Source organism: Tachysurus vachellii, chromosome 17 (assembly GCF_030014155.1).
Source record: "Tachysurus vachellii isolate PV-2020 chromosome 17, HZAU_Pvac_v1, whole genome shotgun sequence".
Classification (NCBI taxonomy): Eukaryota; Metazoa; Chordata; class Actinopteri; order Siluriformes; family Bagridae; genus Tachysurus; species Tachysurus vachellii.
The window spans coordinates 18,836,559-18,857,283 of NC_083476.1; the positions used below are offsets into that span (position 1 = coordinate 18,836,559).

At 38.1% G+C, this 20,725-nt stretch overlaps 2 protein-coding genes and 1 non-coding gene across 4 annotated transcripts; all 3 read right to left on the reverse strand.

Moving 5' to 3' along the window:
- Positions 1-949: 949 nt before the first annotated feature.
- Positions 950-6,144, reverse strand: zgc:165573 (cysteine-rich and transmembrane domain-containing protein 1). Its single transcript, XM_060891182.1, has 3 exons — positions 5,871-6,144; positions 2,635-2,952; positions 950-1,597 (listed from the first exon to the last, which is right to left on the reverse strand). Exons 2-3 carry the CDS (start codon positions 2,930-2,932, stop codon positions 1,491-1,493), a joined length of 405 nt encoding a protein of 134 aa, XP_060747165.1. The 5' UTR covers positions 2,933-2,952; positions 5,871-6,144; the 3' UTR covers positions 950-1,490.
- Positions 6,145-9,573: 3,429 nt separating this feature from the next.
- On the reverse strand, positions 9,574-19,248 carry mat2b (methionine adenosyltransferase 2 non-catalytic beta subunit methionine). 2 transcript variants are annotated; one of them, XM_060891168.1, is made up of 7 exons: positions 19,114-19,248; positions 15,177-15,371; positions 14,945-15,059; positions 13,833-13,979; positions 13,064-13,257; positions 11,217-11,330; positions 9,574-10,065 (listed from the first exon to the last, which is right to left on the reverse strand). In XM_060891168.1, exons 1-7 carry the CDS (start codon positions 19,141-19,143, stop codon positions 9,889-9,891), a joined length of 972 nt encoding a protein of 323 aa, XP_060747151.1. In that variant the 5' UTR covers positions 19,144-19,248; the 3' UTR covers positions 9,574-9,888. The 2 variants fall into 2 exon arrangements, with proteins under 2 accessions (XP_060747151.1, XP_060747150.1); XM_060891167.1 differs by lacking the exon at positions 19,114-19,248 and adding an exon at positions 17,756-17,965.
- A 462-nt stretch (positions 19,249-19,710) lies between these two features.
- trnav-aac (transfer RNA valine (anticodon AAC)) lies at positions 19,711-19,783 on the reverse strand. The gene has a single exon. It is a non-coding gene; the product is annotated as a tRNA-Val (tRNA).
- Between the last annotated feature and the right edge of the window lie 942 nt (positions 19,784-20,725).

Consider the following 20,725-nt stretch of genomic DNA (forward strand, 5'->3'; position numbering starts at 1 on the left):
CACTCATGAGTTTTCATTGCACAGAAACCGCACCCATGTGAAAGCCTTTCTGTAAGCAAATGGACAGGTTTCCTGAACCTTCTGTTTGATTTGTGCTACAGCTTTAAATAGCATGAAGTGGCAGAGGATAAGTTTACACATAGGAACTATTTAGTGAGCTGAGTGTTACACCACTGGGGAGAAGGGGACTGACACTTGAGCACTGTGCCCTTTAATCACTCTGGGGAAGTAATAATGGTGTTTTCTTTAAAGCGGATTATGCAAGAGCGTACAAAACACAACACAATGCAACAGAGAACACGGCTGAAGACGCAAAAAGTGTTTTTCACACCAACGCAACGGAGAAAGAAAGAAACTCGTTTAAATATTGTAGGTTGTTACAAATCATTTTGTTTTGTGTGATTGTAAGAAATTGATCTCAGCTGTGATTATATTTTAATACAGCTACAATAACAGATATAAATATATATTTATAGTCATAGTTTATATAGTCGTTTGATTATGAATTACATTTCAATACTAAGTTCATTCATTCATTCATCTTCTACCGCTTATCCGAACTACCTCGGGTCACGGGGAGCCTGTGCCTATCTCAGGTGTCATCAGGCATCAAGGCAGGATACACCCTGGACGGAGTGCCAACCCATCACAGGGCACACACACACTCATTCACTCACACACTACGGACAATTTTCCAGAGATGCCAATCAACCTACCATGCATGTCTTTGGACCGGGGAGGAAACCGGAGTACCCGGAGGAAACCCCCGAGGCACGGGGAGAACATGCAAACTCCACACACACAAGGCGGAGGTGGGAATCAAACCCCCAACCCTGGAGGTGTGAGGCGAACGTGCTAACCACGAAGCCACCGTGCCCCCCCATTCAATACTAAGTTATAGGATCTAAATATCGTTTGAAGTCCTCAGTGAGACCAGAAGACACTCAGGTTTATTTGGACATTGTGTGTTTAATTCGGTTGTTAGGTCAGACACCTATACAGACCTCCAGTGCGCACTCATGAAGGTCCAAACTACAATGTGAACCATACATTCAACAGTCCAACATTACAGGAAACATGACTGAAATCAAAAAAGGTTAAATTATAATTATACTCTAAAAGCTCAAAAATCGTGACTTTTATCCGTAAAAATTTTCCTCCTCGTTGGCTTTAAACCCGAACAGAAACGTGCATTCATCGACGACGGTCATCACTTATTGTTACCTAGTTTAAGTCTAGCGTAAAATAAAAAATAAAAACAGCTCAGCTGACATATGTCTGGAGCTACGATTGCATTTCTATAAACGTCTCAGTGCATAGCATTGAATTTATTGAAGTTGTGAAAAGAAGTAATCTAAACAGGAACACGTAAAATCCCTGAACGAAACGGACATCGCTCTTTCTTTCACTGGATCATTATTTTTGCAGTAGTCATACATAAATACAGAGAGGGAAAGGTCTTTACACATGAGGGCTCGGCTACAGACAGATTAGGTCAACATGTCCCAGAGACAGCAGCAACACAGGGCCGTCCAGCACGCGGTCAGACACGCCTGCTCCCCCGAATCGTCCCGCCGACCTTGTTCCACCACGTACACTGTAGAAACAGGGAGGTTTAACACACATCACGGTGATTCGATTACAAAAATGATGCGCAACAATGATGCACGATATTTCTAGATATTATTTCAGCCGAGTTTTAAAAGAACCGTAATCGTAATATAGAGCAACGGTGGGTTTGTGGAAAAAAGAAAGTCTTATTTAAATTACTGCAGTAAAATTCTCAATGAAAAAATGTAATAAAATGAATCAAGTCACAGGGTCAATATTTGATATATTTCACAAATATAAAGTTGAGAAAATTTTTTTTTGTTTCAAGTCTAGTTCCACTTCTGTGTGTGTGTGTGTGTGTGTGTGTGTGTGTGTGTGTGTGTGTTCCAGTGTCAGGTAAAAGCAGAAGCCTAAGCAGCTTTCTCCAGCCATTAAAAGCCACAAGCAGATGCATATTACACACTACAATGAGCAGCAAAGCTACTTTTAGCATTCTTTATTCTGCCACAAGAGGATTCTAAAATAAACTTGTTCACAAAGATCAGACAATAATACTTTATTTTAATTTTGCATTTCATTTACATTGATTCTTGTATTTGTGATTTTTCTTTCAAAGATTTTTCAGAATTCAATTACATGCTTCAGGTCACTAGCATAAAAGCCTGACATCTGTGTAGTATGATTCAGCTCAATGCCAGGATTCAGCCTGACTCAGATCACTTCCAAAGACTAAAGCGATGGAATAAACATGATAAGAGGAGTCATTATAGGAAAATAATTAACAAAGCAGAAAGCAGAGCAGTTTCCACTCCGGGGTCTGTTTTTATGTAACAGTCCATCAATAACAGCACATTCTCTGTGAAAATTTGCCAATTCTGTCACTTAAGATACAGCATGTGTAAGTGGTAATTACTCTTTTTTCCCTCTTCTCCAGAAATTCAGTGCTTTGAAGACTTCCATAAACTTACATTCTCACACTGGAGACTCGCTTGTGGAAAAAAAATAAACCTTCCCTATAGTTATTATGCATTTTACCTCATAGTTGTTCGATCAAGTTATCGTTTCAATAGCGATAAAGCTCACCTGTGTTTTTGGGAGCCTCACCATACACCGGGCCTCCGTACCCCGGTTGAGGAGGCATTGGATATCCCTGATAGCCAGGCTGGTTGGGGTATGACCCCGGTGGTGCAGCATTATAATTAGGGTACGGTCCTTGCTCAGGACCGGGTGGAAAGCCCGGAGTGGGGTAGCCTTGAGGCGGGTAACCCTGAGGAGGGTAACCCGGGGCACTGGCAGCAGGGTAACCCGGGGCACTGGCAGCAGGGTAACCCGGGGCAGGGGCACCTGGGCCTGTGTACGGTGGAGGCTGATCGTAGCTCATCTTCAAGTAGGAGCAGTCACCTGGAACAAAGGAACAGCAACATTGCTTCGTCAATAGTTGGCTTTTATTAGATTCGAATACACACGATCTCAGAAACCGACGGACGACATCTGCTGCTGACGTCAAGTGTCCTGTAGCCTCTCCCTTCTGACAATGCCAGTCAGCCTTGCACAGCCTAGTGCCTAGTTGATAAAGCTCACAGACAGAAACCACTAGAACACAAACCTAGAAGTGACTCATTAGTCACAAACATTCCCGTGTGATAACATTGTCATAACTGATTGCATACAGAAAAATTTCAAAATGTTACCCTATACTGAGAACAAACAAGTAAGTGACTCATAGCAAGGTTAAGGGTTGGAGAGTCAACGGACTCTACGGAATGTAATGTGAATTAAAAGCGTTAATGTCCAAAAACGAAAGCTTTGAATGTCTAAAAATAAACGAGACAAACAAGAGACAATGTCATGTATACAGTAGAACAGATCTGGTATGTTGTTTATCCAAATTTCAGACACTGGAGGAAAATGGTCAAGTCATTTTCAGGCATTTTCATATATTAAATATCAAGACAAGGTACTTCAGCATATCGTGTTTTCTTCCCCTCACCACGTAACCTCTTTTCTTTAACTTCGCCTTCAAACAGACCTACTTTTCAACAGGATACTTATGAAAACATTAGAAAGAAATGCGTTTTGCATAAACGTTTAATAACTGTCCAAACACTACCAGCAAAAGTAAACAGGTTTCCAATTCATTTCTCAGTCTTGTCTGTTTAATCTCACTACATAGAGATTAGATGAAAATGCAAACAAAGCTGAAAGTTTTCTTCAAAGCCACATTGTTTCTAGGAGGAAGTGCACCATGGAGCGCTGGGGTCATATTCCTGAACAACCTTTTATCTGTATTCATTTACAACATAGTTTAATCAACATTAATAAGAGTGCAAAGGTCAGAAATCTCACTGATATTATTATAATAAACCTAATTTAGGTTTAGTTGTTAATAACTGGTTTGGACTTTTAGATAAAGAGGTGTATAAAACTTGGAAGCGGATGAAGTATTTGAATTATTTACATATCACATTATATCAAGGTTTTTTTTAATACATTTTTGCCTGTGTTGTTTTTAACTTGATAAGAGTAACATTTGTCCTTAAAGCATGGAAGTCAATATTGTAGGTTATGATTAAAACCCTAAATACATTTTAAAAAAAAAATGCAGACTTCATGTAAATTAGGCCAAAGATGAAAAGAATTCAGGATTCCCAGTGAAAAGTGGACAATCGCAGTATTTAATCGGTCACAATCGTCCGCCATGTTTGCACCATGAAGTGAAGTGAAGGGAATGAAGCGAAGTGAAGCGACAGTTAAGAGTCAAAATGGAAGACATCAACCATATAATTGGCATACGGTAACTGTACACTTACTGTAACAAACCGTATATTTAGATAAGTGCAACTAATCTAGCTGTTAACGACTGGCAGAAACTTAAGATTAGTGCATCATAACTAGCAGAAATGTTACACAAATGTGTACGCTGGTCACGTACCACGTATTGAGCGCATGTAACGTCACGGCTTTCCCATATTCTTCACCTTTCAATCAAATCTGTATTTAGGGATTTGACCATCATTCACGTTTAAAAACACTTTCTTAATAGCTCCATAAGTCACCATTAAAAAAATTCAGACTTAACATTTTATTTATTTATTTTTCTGGGCAAAATAAATTATGGTAAAGATTCTGGTAAAGATGATAACCAGGGATTTTGCTTCACATAATGGTGATGTATCCATTTCTATACATGCCAATTGTAATGACAAACACATGCCTTTTCTGGCGATAAACTCAATCAGTGTGTATAAATCCTTATGAAAGAGAATCATTGTATTATGCGTCTCAAACGTGGATAGAGATGTCAGGAAGTACCGTTAACATACAACATAGCTTTCACTTAGCAAATTAAATTCAGGGCAATACCTAATCTAGATAGAAATCACACTGAGCAGTTCCATAATGGTGAATTATTAACTAGAGAACCACTTAATGGTGTGTGTGCACACAGTAGACACAAACAACACTGAAGCGTTTGTATGACTCAGGTCCATACCATAGAACACAAATTAACACACAAATCTCTTTCACACTTTCAAAATAAATTAATTCTGTTTACACTTGAAAGTTTCTGAATCAGAATCGGAATCAGAAGGAGCTTTATTGCCAAGTACGATTGTGCATACAAGGAATTTGTTTTGGTATAATTTAGTAACGAATTAGCTATAGATGATAGAATGGAATAAAATAGAATAAAATGCAGGGATGTACTAGAATGGAGGTGGTAACAAATAAATATAAGATCATTGCACATTTTTTTAATAAAGATAAGACTATTGGAAGATAGAAGCACCGTGGCTTCCATCTGTGCCATCACAAGAATCACATGTGTATAACATTAAAGGTTATTTTCAGTTTAAATCTATATGGTATCATTATTGTTTAAGAACTAATGGAAACTCATGAACTTTGTGTGCCAGTGAACGCACCATGTTCAGGTGCATGGAAAAGTGTGTTGTCACTCACAACAAAAAAGCAGATGTTAGAGTAAATGAAGAGAGACAAGTCTTACCGAATTTATAAACATTCATATTCTAAATAATTTTACACTTAAAAAAGAAAAGAAAAGAAAAAAACACTTGTAATAGCTTGATTGTTTTTTTTTAGAAATTGTTTAAAAAAAATTGTTCCTGGAACATGGTGGTACATAGGACCCGGGGGATCCTCTGAGAAAAACGTATAACGAATCACAAAATATGTGAGGCGTAAAAAGAGCGTTAAATTACATTAACACAAAGATTTTAAAATAAAAACACGTAGATAGACATTTTGTAATGAAAGTGATATTTAAGAGATATGAGAATTAAGGAAAAAAGAATCACCTTTGGTTGTTTAACCGAAGATAGCGGTGTCAGATGTCGTTGATGGAGCTTCACGAGCGCGTTCCTGTGTGCAGCGTTCGCTTGATACTAGATATTATGTTTTATTGCTGTTGCAGGTTTTAAAAGTCCGTATGCTGAGTCAAACGCTGAACTGTTTCTCTCGGCCAACAGCGCGTACTAATGACGCCACGGTTGCCGCGGTGCCTTCGTCGTTATTGGAAAGTTCTGACAACACTTTATCAGCTGACCCTCGACAGTGTTGCCAGATTGTGTGCCGATCCGCCCAATTGCAGTGTTTTGAGGTCGTGTCGTGTTGGGAGAAAAATAAACGCTACGTCTTGTCGAAGATAAATTAAGACTGCACTATATGATCATTTAAAATCGTGATTATTTTGAAAGAAAAAAAAATCCGCACTCAAACTGGCAACCCTGACAATCGATACTACGTCACTTTACCAAATAGAGGATGATTGTGTAACAGTGATGGATATAAATGGAGGGCTTGTGGCATTTTATTATTTACAGGGAAACCTGGGAAGAACTGGTATAAATAGTCAGGAGATTTAATCACCTAGCTTTTAGTATTTTGCTTTTATATCTATGATTACATCTTTGACATTTATCATGATGTCACCTTTCTTTCTTTCTTTCTTTATTTAAAAGAGGACAATGTATATTAATTAAGATTACAATAATGTAAATGTACCCGAGTTAGCTCAAAAGTGCTAATTTTCATCGGCAGTCCTCCAGCCAGATGTAAAAAAGGCAACCTTAAATATAATCACAATAATTCATTCATTCATTCATTCATTCATTCATTCATTTTCTACCTCGGGTCACGGGGAGCCTGTGCCTGTCTCAGGCGTCATCGGGCATCAAGGCTAATCACAATTATAAAATCACACTAATTCCCTCTGTGTGTGTTTATATATTCAGAATTATTTTACATGAATTGTATTTGCTAACCATAATGTGTTGTATGTAATTTTATTTACAATACAACACATTATGGTTAGCAAATACAATTCATGTAAAATAATTATGAATATATAAATACACACAGAGGGAATTAGTGCCCACAGGTTTGGCTCTCTACAAGCCATTTTTTTGCATTCTTTTTGAATGAAAAGAATGACAAAGACTATCTGATTGTTTCCGGTACTGTGTTCCATTGCTGAACTGCCCTTATGGAGAAAACAGCCTGACCAAAAGCTGTTTTTCTCCGAAAGACAACGCAGTCTTCCCTCACAGCTCCTCTACCCTAACCTCACTTGATCTAAACTGTCTAAAATCACATAGTGGAAGAGGTGCTAAACCACGTCTGAGTTTATATAAAAAAAAAATAAATAAAAAAAAACAAAGGCTCTCAAGTTTTGAAGGCAGGCCAGAGTGACATCTCCAACCCTCCACCCAAACACAATGGGCCTACCCTTTTCACCACCTTCTCTGGGCCATCATCCTGCAACCTGGCCTTTTTAGAGGGATTTCCTCTCTTGGGGAATTAGAGCATGCTTAGTTGCCTTTTAGTTGACATCTTTGAAAGACAGATGCAATGATTAATGCATCCATGGCCAGGATATCAAATATGACATGATTTTAAAAGTGACCTATAACATTGACGATGCAATACACTTCCATTTATGAAGTGCTAATAAAATGATTAAGCCTGTTTGGAGAGAGATGTTTAATGTGACAAAATGTCAGTCATCCTGTGATAACGAAAATATGACTAGGCCTAGACCAGTGGATCTCAAACATTTGGCGTACAGCCCCCTCTTGTACACAGTGCATCCCTACTTCCCCCACCACCACCACCAAAGAAAATTTATGACATAAAACATTCCAAAACCTAATATTTGAATTAAACAAAACATATTAAATTATACAATGTAGTGCTGTTGGTTAGTAGCCTTACTTTTCTGAGATTTAATTACCCAGAATTTATGATAAATTCATTATTTTATAAAATGCCATAAAACCGGGGCCCCCTGGCACCATCTCAGGGCTCCCAGTTTGAGAACCACTGGCCTAGACTACTTGTTCTGAGCAGGTGTTGTCAGTGAACAGGCTGTAAAACTGTTGGCTAAGTTACAGACACTCATGAAAACTGATGCTGATTATCTGGGAAACGTCTCTAACAGCAGTCAAAATGTCATTGTTTGTGTCAAACATATTGTGAATTTGTCGTAACATTAAAACAGGAGATCATGACTTACTCTGTGCTCAAATTAATGCTCGCAGCTCCAGGGGTTTTCTCTGTGGGTGAACGAAGATGATACTGAACAATTCCAGGATTTGATTTTTTTTCAGTGGTTGGTGCCTTTCTACGCATGACTCACCAGAGATTATGTCACTACATCTAGCATCCAGTAACACAAACAGTTTGGTGAATTTTGAAAGATGTTTGTCACATTTCCCAGCAGCTTGTGGGCAACACATTAGCATAGCAAGCATTGTTTCCACATCACCGTTTGAACCAAAGCACAGCTTACTCTATGTAGAGTTCCTCAATGTTCTGCAATCACTTTCATCCTCCCAAAATCTATCCAGTGGATTAGTTATAACAAATTACCCCTCAGTGTGCAGGTGTGCGCGTGATACCTTGCATTGGAGCAGTGTTCCTGTGATGTGATTTGGATCCACCTGAGCAGGATAACGCAATTACAGAAGATGAATGAATGAATGAACGAACGCATGAATACTAACAATACACATATTTCTCTATTAGGGATTCATCATATATGCTTCATCATAAGCTTGTGCTGCAAAAACATGAAATAAATGTTCAATAAATCTTGATCAGTTCTGGGTTTCAGTGCAGTGGTTAAATTTTAAATGTGGTGCGTTTATCTGCCCCGTCATTTGACCTCAGTGTCCCTGCACAACTCTATGATCTCGTCTTCAGTCACAGCTCGCACCCCACAGGGGTAACCGTGGACAATCAACTGTCCTTTTTCTCACATGTTGCTAATGTGGCCTGCTCATGTAGGTTTCTGCTCTACAACATTAGAAGGATTCGCCATTTTTAGCCATACAGGCTGCTCTGGAGCTTGTTTAGTCTCTTGTCATTGGGAGACTGGACTACTGCAGATCACTGCTGGCAGGTCTACCTCTGAGCACAATTCATCTTCTGCAAATGATCTGAAATAATGCAGTGCAACTTGTTTTCAACCTGCCTAAGTTCTGCCACACCACCCCACTGCTGTGTTCCCTCCACTGGCTTCCATATTACATCAGATTCAAAACACTCATGTTTGTTTACAAAGCCAACAATGGACCAGCTCCCTCAGAGCTACCAGCACTGCTTGACTGCTTCCACCATCTCTCAGGGTAAGAGGTAGGTATACATAAAGACTCTTTTCTGTTGTGGCACCGAGGTGGTGGAATAAACTTCCCCTAGATGAGTCACTGGCTGTGTTCAAACACCGGGTGAAGACCTACCTCTTCCTGAAACACTTCAAATAACACCTTATTTTCCGTTTGTTTTATGTATTTATAAAAAAAACTGTGCTATATTTCCTCCCAACATAGTTTTAGGCTGATGGGATCGGAAGTCTGCGACCTAATGAACCAGTGTTAATGTTTTCATAGAGATTTCAGAGCACTTTTGTATGTAACTCTGGATCAGGGCGTCTGCCAAATGCTGTAAATGTAAACGTAAATGTAAATCTTCAATTTAAATGTAAAAACAAGGGCTCGGATATTTAAAGCAAAATGTTTTTCTCTTATTTATTTCTTTTTTTCACATTTTCTGGGAAATTGTCACACTGAAGACAACAAAACTGATAAAACACTTTAACTGCAATACAGACTAATCAAGCAGTTATATATAAATGCACAAATTATCCAGAACTGCCTTGAGCAACAATACTATTCCCTTTAGTGCAATATGTAAAGAAGGACAAAATAATAAATGAATTGCTGTATGTGTTAATAGAACTTTAATCAACTAAAGCTGTTTCACTTGTAAACAGATTGGCGCAATTTTCTGACCAATAAGGAATGTATGCTTTGTCGCTCAGTGAAAGACGGTCTGTCTCCAGCGTTTATCATGGAGGAATGGCCAGAGACAGTTTCTAATTGCTGTTTTAAATGGAGTCGGGTCCACGCTCAGCCCAAGCAGCTCCAAACGAGAACATTCCAGCTGCGCGTTATGCGGCCTCTGAGCTCCGGCTCCAGCAGGCTGCTCCGTCAACTACACACAACACAAACACACAAACTCAGATTACTTACATATCGTCGCTGTCGGGGCGGAAACCTCGTATGTCCAAATTTTGCCAATTTCATATTTTTTCACATATCGATGCTATTGGTCAGTCCCCACGTGGGTCTGTTATTTTTACAAGTTATTAACCAATCTAAAGTCTTGAAAATAGCTTGAGCGCAAATCTCATAACTCCATTGGACACTTCAACTGTCCACCTCTTCCTCACTCCGGTGGAGAGCTTCGCGGCATATTTCTCCTCAAGAAGAGTCGCAACGAATCAACACGTCTTCTGAGGTAAATGTCTTCAAAACACTGGGCTCAAAGAAAAAAAAATCTTGACCCCTGCTAGTTCTGGTGCTCGTCTGAGGACAGGAATTTAGCGCAAGACAATCCACTGCAACGCGGACTAAACCCTGTGCACTGCAGATAAGGTACGGCGTTTTTTAATTACCTGAAAAATAGCGGTTTTGGGGATACGAGGATTCCGCCCGACAGCGACGATATAGTGAACAAAAATGTAAAGAGGTGATTTAGGCAACAGATTTTTGACTTCACGACTTTCACAAAGAAATACCGTAAAGCAAATATGCGGTCAAAATTGCAGTTAATTTTTTTTTAATACTATAAAGAGCAGTAAACTAAACAAAGCTAATTTTTAGTATGTAAACCCTTTGCCTGATTCCTGAACATCTTGGAGAACCTGCCCACGTTCTTCTGGAAACTCTGTCACACTTGCTAATTGCACTTTTTTTAAATGCAAATCCTAGCAGCCTGTTTTTGTTGCCTATTATGTAATATGTCACCTGTATGCTTTCTTTAACGATTTACATATTTTCTCCCATAAATAAAATTTTTTTGGTTGGAAAAGTAATTTCTTTGTACTGATTCTATAATACAGAAGTCATAAAATACACAGTAAACTTTGCACTTACAACTGGTGCAGCAATAATAAAAAATATTTTGTGCAGTACTGTATATTATGATACTATAATAAACTGATCTGCTGACTTTTAAAAGTACTGAGTACTAAAAATCAGAATGTATTAGGTTATCTTTTGAGATTTACAGCACAGTTCAAACAGAATGCTGACTAAACCCCAGTACAATTACATGCAGTGTGCAAGTGTCTGTAGACGTACCGGTATCAGGTGACTCCTGGGCAGGTTAAACGCCTCTGCAATAGCACAGGACATCTCATATTTAGTCATCTGTTCTTTTCCAGAATAATGAAAGATCCCACGCAAACTTGGGTCCTAGAATGTCACATCAATATAAAGACAGGTGTAGAGATTAGCACGTGTATGGTTCACAATTAATCATCTTCTGGAATGCTCGTTCCTAATGCATTTTTTGTGAAGTTTTTTTTATGCTAGTAGACCAAATATTGCCTTGGAATCAGGGCAAAGAGCTGAGATATCCACAGTATATCAAACACTACTATTTTTCCTCAGATGATTCTCTTATGCCCCTTTTCCACCAAAAAGAACCGGGTGCTGGTTCAGAGCTACAGTAGCACTGGTGCTGGTTCAAAGTTGGTTCCACTGGCGAACCTTCTAAGAACCGGTTTATCTTTCCACCGGCTAGAGAGCATCACAGGGCCGAGTCTGACGTCACTGTATACGTGTCACATGTCCCAGCAACTTTAGCGCAGCAGCGGCAAACACAAACACAACATCAACAATGGCGGATGTTGCTTTGCTGTTAATGCTCATGGCTTGTGAACCTACATTGGCATCCAAACGCAGCGAATCCAACGTGTACGTGCAGCTCCATGTAATCTGTATAAACGGAGGTTGTTATCGAGAAAGTACATAACGTTATTTTATCATTAACACAGAAAAAAGTTAGCCTTAGCATGTAGCTACCTACTATCATGTGTGCTGATAATGTATCATATCGCGGTAAAGTAAAAGTGTATTAAACATTAGTATATTTAAGGTACATTATCAAATGCGCTAACAGTAGCCCCGCCCACATCCCCGGACACAAGCGGTTCTTAAGTCTAGACCAGCAGCGTTTTGGTGCTACTTAAGAACCACTTTTCCTGGTTCAGAGCCGGTGCTTTGGCTGTCGAAAAAGAAAGAACTGGTTCTAAATTAGGCTCTGGCTCCGAACCAGCACTCAAACTGCCTCGGTGGAAAAGGGGCATTAAACATTTTTCCAAAAAGCTCTTTGGTGGTACATTTTTAACATCTTCATTCATCGAAAGAGAAAGCATTTGCCATTGTTGAAGCAAAGAGTTTAACCCTAAATACGCAATACTCTACTTTGCACAGAGAGCAGAGCTAAAATGAAAATAGCATGCAAGTAAACAAATTAGCTGTAAAATGAAGCCTGTGCCAAGGCCGTGTTGCGTAGAAAAACAGATCAGATATTTTGCCCTGCCACAATCCTGTGTAACGGCAAAGGTAAAAAAAAAAATTCAACATTTTATACTTATGTGGTCAGTAGTGATTTTTAAAAATCCCTTTTCAAATTTATTCCCCCTATCCTGTTAAAATTGCCCCCAGTCTTCTGGGAAAGCTGTCCACTATATTTGGAACAAAGCTATAGGGATTTGTGTTTATTCACCAACAAGAGCATTGGTGAAGTTAGACACTGGTGACAGACAGGTGAGGAGGTCTAGGGTGCAGTCACGTTCCAGTTCATCCCAAAGGTGTTCAATGGGGTCGAGATCAGAGACCTGTGCAGGACACTCAGGTTTTTCCACTGGAAACCTTTGGCTAACCATTGTCAAGCTGAATGTGTTTGCATCTGTTAGTACCGGTAAAGGAACATATTAATGCTTCCAATGTTGTGATAACAGTTTGGGGGAGGAAAAAAAAATACCTGGAAGTTGAGAATAACCTCACGTACAGCCTTCTCCTGCAGGTTGTAGCTGAGGAAGCGAGGCCAAGCTGGACATGCAGCCCTACTGGTTAGTTGGTTAGATTTGCATATCCAACTCGTTGATAAAGACATTCAGAATAGCTCAAAGACTGATTACCTGAAGCCCTCGCTCAGCCATGTTCCTGCAGACACGTGCCACGTCGCTGGTGTAGGTGGGAAAGCGCTGCTGGCAGTGGTCCACAGTTGTGCTCTCGGCTCCTTCCTGAATGCGATCCCACAACACAGTGACGGCGCTCTCCTCCACCTTCTCTACCTCTCCATACAGAATGGGCACCCTGAGTATTGCAGCACCTGCCGTACAAAAAAAGTAGTTTTCCATGGCATTTTTAATATGATTTCCACAATGTGCATGCATCATTATTGTTGCTGATGGAAGCCTGAATCTGTCAAAATCATTGACATTATGGTTAACCATCTGCTAATTAGTGACTTTGAAGTCAAAGTTATCTCTCAACGTGATACTACCATCACCATGTTTCAACGTGGGCATGTCCTCTGGGTGGTAGTAGTTCAATAAACCTGAGCTTCCTGGAGTGTCTGGGCTTTGGTTTAAATGTGAACAGAGTCTCCATTTGAGATGTGGATATCCATGGCCTCTTGGTTGCTTCTCTGATTAAATTCCCTTAATTGTTTCAGTGAGATTTGATGGAGATCTTCCTCTAAGCAGAATCGAGGTTGAGACATGTTCTTTTCATGTTTAATAATAGATTAAATGCAGTATACATATAAACCTGACAATAAGAAATGGTGATAGTTTGGTGAAAACCAGGGTGTCATGTTGGAGGTTTTGTTTAATGCATTTAATACAGTGGATCAGATGAAATACTTGAAAAGAACTGAATCTAAAGAGAAAGAAATTTTCATACCTGGACAGTGTCTGAGTATCTCGCCTTCCCCCCAGAGCTTCGATTTCCCATACATGTTTAACGGGTTGGGGGTGTCGTTTTCTCCATATGGGGGATTGCGTCCATCAAACACGTAATCAGTGCTAATGTAGATCAGAAAGACGCCACCTGCATCAATAATAAAGGGACAAACAATAAATTAATCCGAGCCACAAACTCTACAGGAAACCAACCCTTTTTCCAAAAGATGCAGATAAATATTCTTGATTAGTTTCTGTTACTCGTCTGATGAAAAGGTTTTTAGACTAACTATATGAACAGAAATTAAATAAAGCACTAATCTGTATTATCGGTGCAGGGTTGCCAGAAATTTCCAACCCAAAGTCTGCTGAATACATTGTGCATTCTGTTCTCTAGACTAAACCATTTCTTGGACATTTCTTCCATTACATATCTCAAATGTTCAACAGATTAAAAAAAAGCAAAATAGCAACATGAGAAGCCAAGTGCCACTCTGATTTCACTGGAACATTCAATCTATAAATGAAGTTTCTGTGTGAAATAAAGCATTATTATTACCACAAGCATCCAGGGCTCTGTGTGATGTCTCTTTTGCAATATTGGGACATTTTTTTCCCTTATCATTTGGTGGACACTTTTTATCTAGTCAGCATCAACCAGTGACATTGTTTGACTCTCCATCTTTTATGTTGTCATAAATTGTCAATAAAAAATAAAATGCAATCATTTTTGAGTTTCTTGAGTTTGGAGCTTTTGGTGGCTGTGGTATATTTTGAAAATTGTCCAAAAAAACCCAACCTGTGACCTTATAATTTTCACCCATGGGTGGATTTTCAAAGTAGCCCATACCTCAGATCTGGCAACCCTTGAAATATTTCAAATAATGTTTTTTGCATGTCAAACAGTAAATGGGAATTCATTTAAGGTAGTTCTGTACAGACGTAAATGAGGAACTGAAGACAGCCTGTGCCAAACGATTGGTCCATATCAATCAAAAATCCAGTTGTTTATATTTAACCCTTTAACGCATCATAACTCTTTAGTAAAGAATTGAGAAATTATGGCTCCTTGTACATACTAAATGGTTTCCTGTAGACACTTAACTAACCAACCTGCTTCTTTTGCCAGTGTAGCACATGCATGTACATTCAGGTCCAAGGCTGCTTCTGTGTGATGCTCCACCACATCTGGCCTTCTCTCAGCAGCACAGTGTACGATTACATGGGGCTGTGTGCACAACACACAAAAGCTAGTTAAGAAGCTGCTTGGAATTAGTGGAAACTCGATACCAGAGGAAAACACTACTAAAACAAAATGTTCTGAGTGCAGGGAGTTTGTAAGCACCTGGAAGTTGAGAATAACCTCCCGCACAGCCTCCTCATCCTGCAGGTTGCAGCTGAGGAAGCGAGGCCGAGCACGAGTGTATCCACACCCCAGCGTGTCCCAGTCATTGTTGTGGAACTCCTTGTAGACTGCACGTCCAAGCAGACCAGTAGCACCGGTCACCAGTACACGCTGGGATGGACTGTACACTTCCTCCTAAAACAGAAAGAAATGGGAACAACTCCTCACTCACAAGCAACATATGCTGTAGAGTTGGGTGAAAAACACTACTGCGGCACAAAACAAGTGCGTGTGAAGATAATTCTCATCTTTCTAACTAATTTGGAGAAAATTTGATCAAAAAGTTAAAAGGATTTCCATTTACAACCACCATAAATAAAAAAAATTAAAATACCAGCTGAGATCTGTGCAACATAACAACTCCCGAAATTGTGGAGTTGTGGAAGTCTAAACTTATTAATTTATTTTTTTTAAAGAATATCTGATTTCTTCCATGTTTTTACTATATATTATTTGACATGATATTACTTTGGCTCAACAGTTGCTTGAGTACAGTTCCAGATACTCAAGAGATTTAGACAACAGTTCTGATTTAATTCAACACAAGCTAAATAGAATTTATTTAGTTTCTATGAATGCCACAGGACTAACAGACAATATATTGCAGGTATATGGCAAATGTGATGGAAAGATTCCTTTAACCCTGTGACACCCACATCCAATTCTGCCAACGTTCTGACTTTGCTGGTAGATCGGACAACTATTAAAAAAATAAATCCGTTTAAAAACCTAGCAACAAAACTGGCCAATTTATGAACATGCATAAGTGGATCTCCTGCACTCAGTACATCATAGCTGATGGTTATACAAGATGAGAAAACATTTGTTCAATTGACTTACACATACATGTCACCAAAGATCACTAATCAACATTGTTCCAAATGACCAATTACTATTCATCACTGTTCCAAACAACCAATCACTGACCAAATTTTAAAAACGTTTAAAACCTAATAAGTGAGTTATTTGTTTTACAACTTCTGAATAATGCTGCTTTCCCTTTTCTTCTACGCCCTTGTTAAAAATTACGATATTATATAAATAACCAACAATAACCAACAAAGTTGGTGCTACCATAACCATTTACAGGATTTGGCAGACTCCCTCATCTAGAGCAAAGTACAAATGTGTTTTAAAGTCTCCATCTCAATCATTAAATGCATTTATGCATTTCATTAAGAGATAAGCTATAATCTGTAATCTATTTTTCCTTCAGCTTTTTATCTACTTTGATAAACCTTTATTTTTTTCTATTCTTCATATTTTTTTCCTGTGTGTTTCCTGTTTGTTGTGTATAGATCTTCTGTTTAAAGGTTTTATCGGTTTATTAATATCAGTGTGACTTTTAAAGCAGGTAGTTGGTTAATTAGGACACATTCTTGCCAGTGTTAAAAATAGCTAACTCTTTTGTTAGAGATTATGTCAATTATATTGCTGTTTGCTGAATAGAAACATAATGACTCAGGAAAGGTTACTCTATAAAATAAGCTTGTGTTGTTGTTGCAGATGTAGTAGTAGTGGTAAGTAATACAAATAATAATAGTAGAACTGGCTCATAGCACATTTTTAATTGGCGCCACATAATTGGCACCACAAAACACAGTGCTTATTCAATTCAATTCAATTCAATTCAAGTTTATTTGTATAGCGCTTTTTACAATGGACATTGTCTCAAAGCAGCTTTACAGAACATAAACATAGAACAGAAGATAAACATAAGGAGAAATATAAATAATTAATATAATAAAAATTCAAGATATATATATAGTTCACAGTGTGTATGTATGTATGTATGTATGTATGTATATATATTTATCCCCAATGAGCAAGTCTGAGGTGACTCAGGCAGCAGTGGCAAGGAAAAACTCCCTTAAATTGGTAAAGTAAGAAACCTTGAGAGGAACCAGACTCAAAGGGGAGCCCATCCTCATATGAGTGATTACAAATATACAGTCAAACTTATGTTTTTCTATGAATGACTGTTATATATGTATGTATGTATGTATGTATGTATGTATGTATGTATGTATGTATATATTTATATATGTATGTATGTATGTATGTATGTATATATTTATATATGTATGTATGTATGTATGTATGTATGTATGTATATAATGTATATAACAATGACGTCACGTGACGTCATATGACGCCCTTTTGAACTCTACCGTTCGTATTATTTAAGGAGTTTTGGTCATTTAAGGGGTTTGGTCATTACAGTGCTGTAATGATTTCAATCAACATTTTGGTATAGGTAATTATTCCGCAAATGCGAGGCAGGGACTAATTTAATAGACAGGTTTATCAGATTTAATGTGGCAATGTGTCTGAAGCTTGTTATCGACATTAAACTCAGGCAAACATGTTGCACCCTTATCAGCTGTATTTAAAGCAATCATTCACAACCTCACCCTCTGAGTCAAATTCATTAAGCCTTAACTATAAAATTGCGTATCTGACAACTTTATCTGTTACGTAAAGTAAAGCAGAACGTGCGGGTTTATTATTGCCCTTACCTGCACGAGCTCCACGTGACCTGGGGTAAAGCGAATCTTTAGCTCCTTATCCCTGATGTTCATGTCACAACCGTCGAGCAGCTAATTAACAACAGCTAATTTACAACGTGCTACTGCTTTTATTTAGCATATAAACGCATCTAGAATACCCAACACACCTTGATAGTAGGGCTGGATAAAGTTATATAATGTAAACAACCAGGAAGCCTGAAGCGAATTTGCATGCAGCGCGCATGCGCACATTCCCCCAGTGCGTCAACACTATACGGAATAATGCAGTTTGTCTTCATCCGGTTATCTTTCTGATCCTGGTGCAGCCCAAAAAAGATTATAAACTAAAAACTGAATAATAGAAATTTAATGTTATGAACACATATACAGCTATAATAATAATAATAATAATAATAATAATAATAATAATAATAATAATAATAATAATAATAATATAACAATCAATACTGCTGACATAACCAGGGTTCCCACTTTTTTTCAGAGATCATTTTCCAGGACATTTCAAATTTAGCAAAAAAAGACAAGGCTCACAGATTCGCAGCCTAAATTAATATGTTTTTCTCTCCAGAAGTCTTAAAAACAACGTACACTTTATGGCTATTACTTAACTACACTTTTAAAGACAATTTGTCATGTGAATGAAATTTCAACATTTATAAAATAAAAAGACCGCACATATTAATACCCTCTCCTTTCTCAGACCAATGCCGTCATGCATGCTTTAGTTTGCTGTGCATTCCCCTTGCACATGATATTCAGATTAACAAGGCTAATATAACCTGCTTACCCGTCACCATTTGCTGAAAACATTCGAGCACTTAAACCATTCCTAGTGCCTGAAACCGCCAACACAAGACAGCGTCATCCGTCACAGCGAGATTAAACAGCATAACAAAAAACCCGTCAAAACTCGGCGTCCCTGTACAGAGCGCTTTCTGTTACTAACGTTAATTGTTTCGACCAGTTGTAAACTGTTCTTTAAATGATCAAGAACATTTAAAAATAATAATTTTCCAGGACAACAAGATTTTTTCCAGGACAATTTATGTTTTCTCTCATTTTCCATGTGTTTTCCAGGACTGGAACATTGGTCATTAATTTTCCAGGATTTCCAGGTTTTCCAGGACGCGTGGGAACCCTGATAACAGTGACTAACCTTGCATTCAATTTCCTGGGATCTTTTTTCTTGCATGTTTACATTTGCTCAAGTGAACACATTGTATATCTGCTATGATGACGGATACAAACAATAAACATCACAGTGTAATGTGACGTCGATCAGCTGGTTCATTAAACAGTCGCTACAATGAAGCCATTACACACGTATTCTAATGTCAGGTTTTTACCTCTGAATCTCCATATCCAAGTCCCAGCATAGCTGAGCAGCGATTATACAGTATAAATTAATCCTCCAAAATCTTCACCAAAGATTTGTTTTTGGCTAGTTTATGTTTCTGTGAATTTATTTCAAAATAAGAGTCTTATTGAAACGATTTCATCTCATGCCTCTTTTAGAGCCTGACCTCAGTAATGCTCTTGTAACTGAATAAACACAAATCACCACGATATACTGAAAAAAAAAAACCTTCACAGAAGACTGGATATTCAAAATGCAGATAATGCAGAAATGACCGTGTATTTGGGCAGATTTAATTCTGTTTAAATGCAGTTTTGTGCATATGAATGATCTAATATCAGCTCAGTAAATTATACTTCAAAATACCATATAATAAGTTTAAATTCATTTCTAGTGTAATAGCACATTTACTACAAACGCTTGGTTTCATTCTGAGTTTGGTCCTCTCACTTCCTCACTTGCTCAAATGGGGAAAATCTACATTTATCAGAATTTTTAGAAATTTGCTATTTCAAAACGAAAAACCCTCTTCTGGAAAATGTGGTATAAATTTTTAGTGAATTGTTGTTGTAAAAATTATAACATGTGTTTCCGCCCGGTTTCGAACCGGGGACCTTTCGCGTGTTAGGCGAACGTGATAACCACTACACTACGGAAACTGCGCTGCACACACTTAGACCAGAACTAGGACCGGTGACGTTTATTGTTGTGTATAGATGTTGTGTGCGAAGGTTTTATCGGTATCATTGTGACTTTTAAAGCAGATAGTTGGTTAACTAGGACACATTCTTGACAGTGTTAAAGATAGTTAAAGATAGTTAATACTTTTTGTTACCAATTATATTCCTGTTTGCTGAATGGAAACATAATGACTCAGGCAAAGTTACTTTATAAAATAAGCCCTGTTAATTACTTAACTTGTGTTGTTGTATAAATGTTAGTAGTGGTAATACAAATAATAATAGTAGAACTAGCTCATGGCACATTTTTAATTGGCACCACATCAATTTAAACTACTTGCATAGTATGTATGTATGTATGTATGTATGTATGTATGTATGTATGTATGTATGTATGTATGTATGTATGTATGTATGTATGTATGTATGTATGTATCTATCTATCTATCTATCTATCTATCTATCTATCTATCTATCTACAGTGAAAGGTAACATCAGTATTGGTTGCAGATTTTTTACACTCTCCATTTGATTGCAGTTTATAAACAGTCAATGTGAAAAGTTAATTCACGTTTTGTTTCGCCCGGTTTATCTATGAAAGGCTAGGTGGCGATACACTTGCATGGCTCGAACAGGGGAAGTTTATTTGATGAACATGGTACTTTAATAAATAAAAGAACTTGTGTTAAAAGTTATTATCGGTTTATTAATATCAGTGTGACTTTTGAAGCAGGTAGTTGGCAAACTACGAAGCATTCTTACCACTGTTAAAAATAGTTAACTGCTCTGTTAGAGCTTAGAGCAGTTATTTTGCTGATTGATTATCTGCTGCTTTTGTTGTACACGCTCCAATCGTTTGCAGTTCATAACAGACTGTGTGGAGCTTCCCGTAAGGTTTGTATTAGGTGAATGTTGTAGATT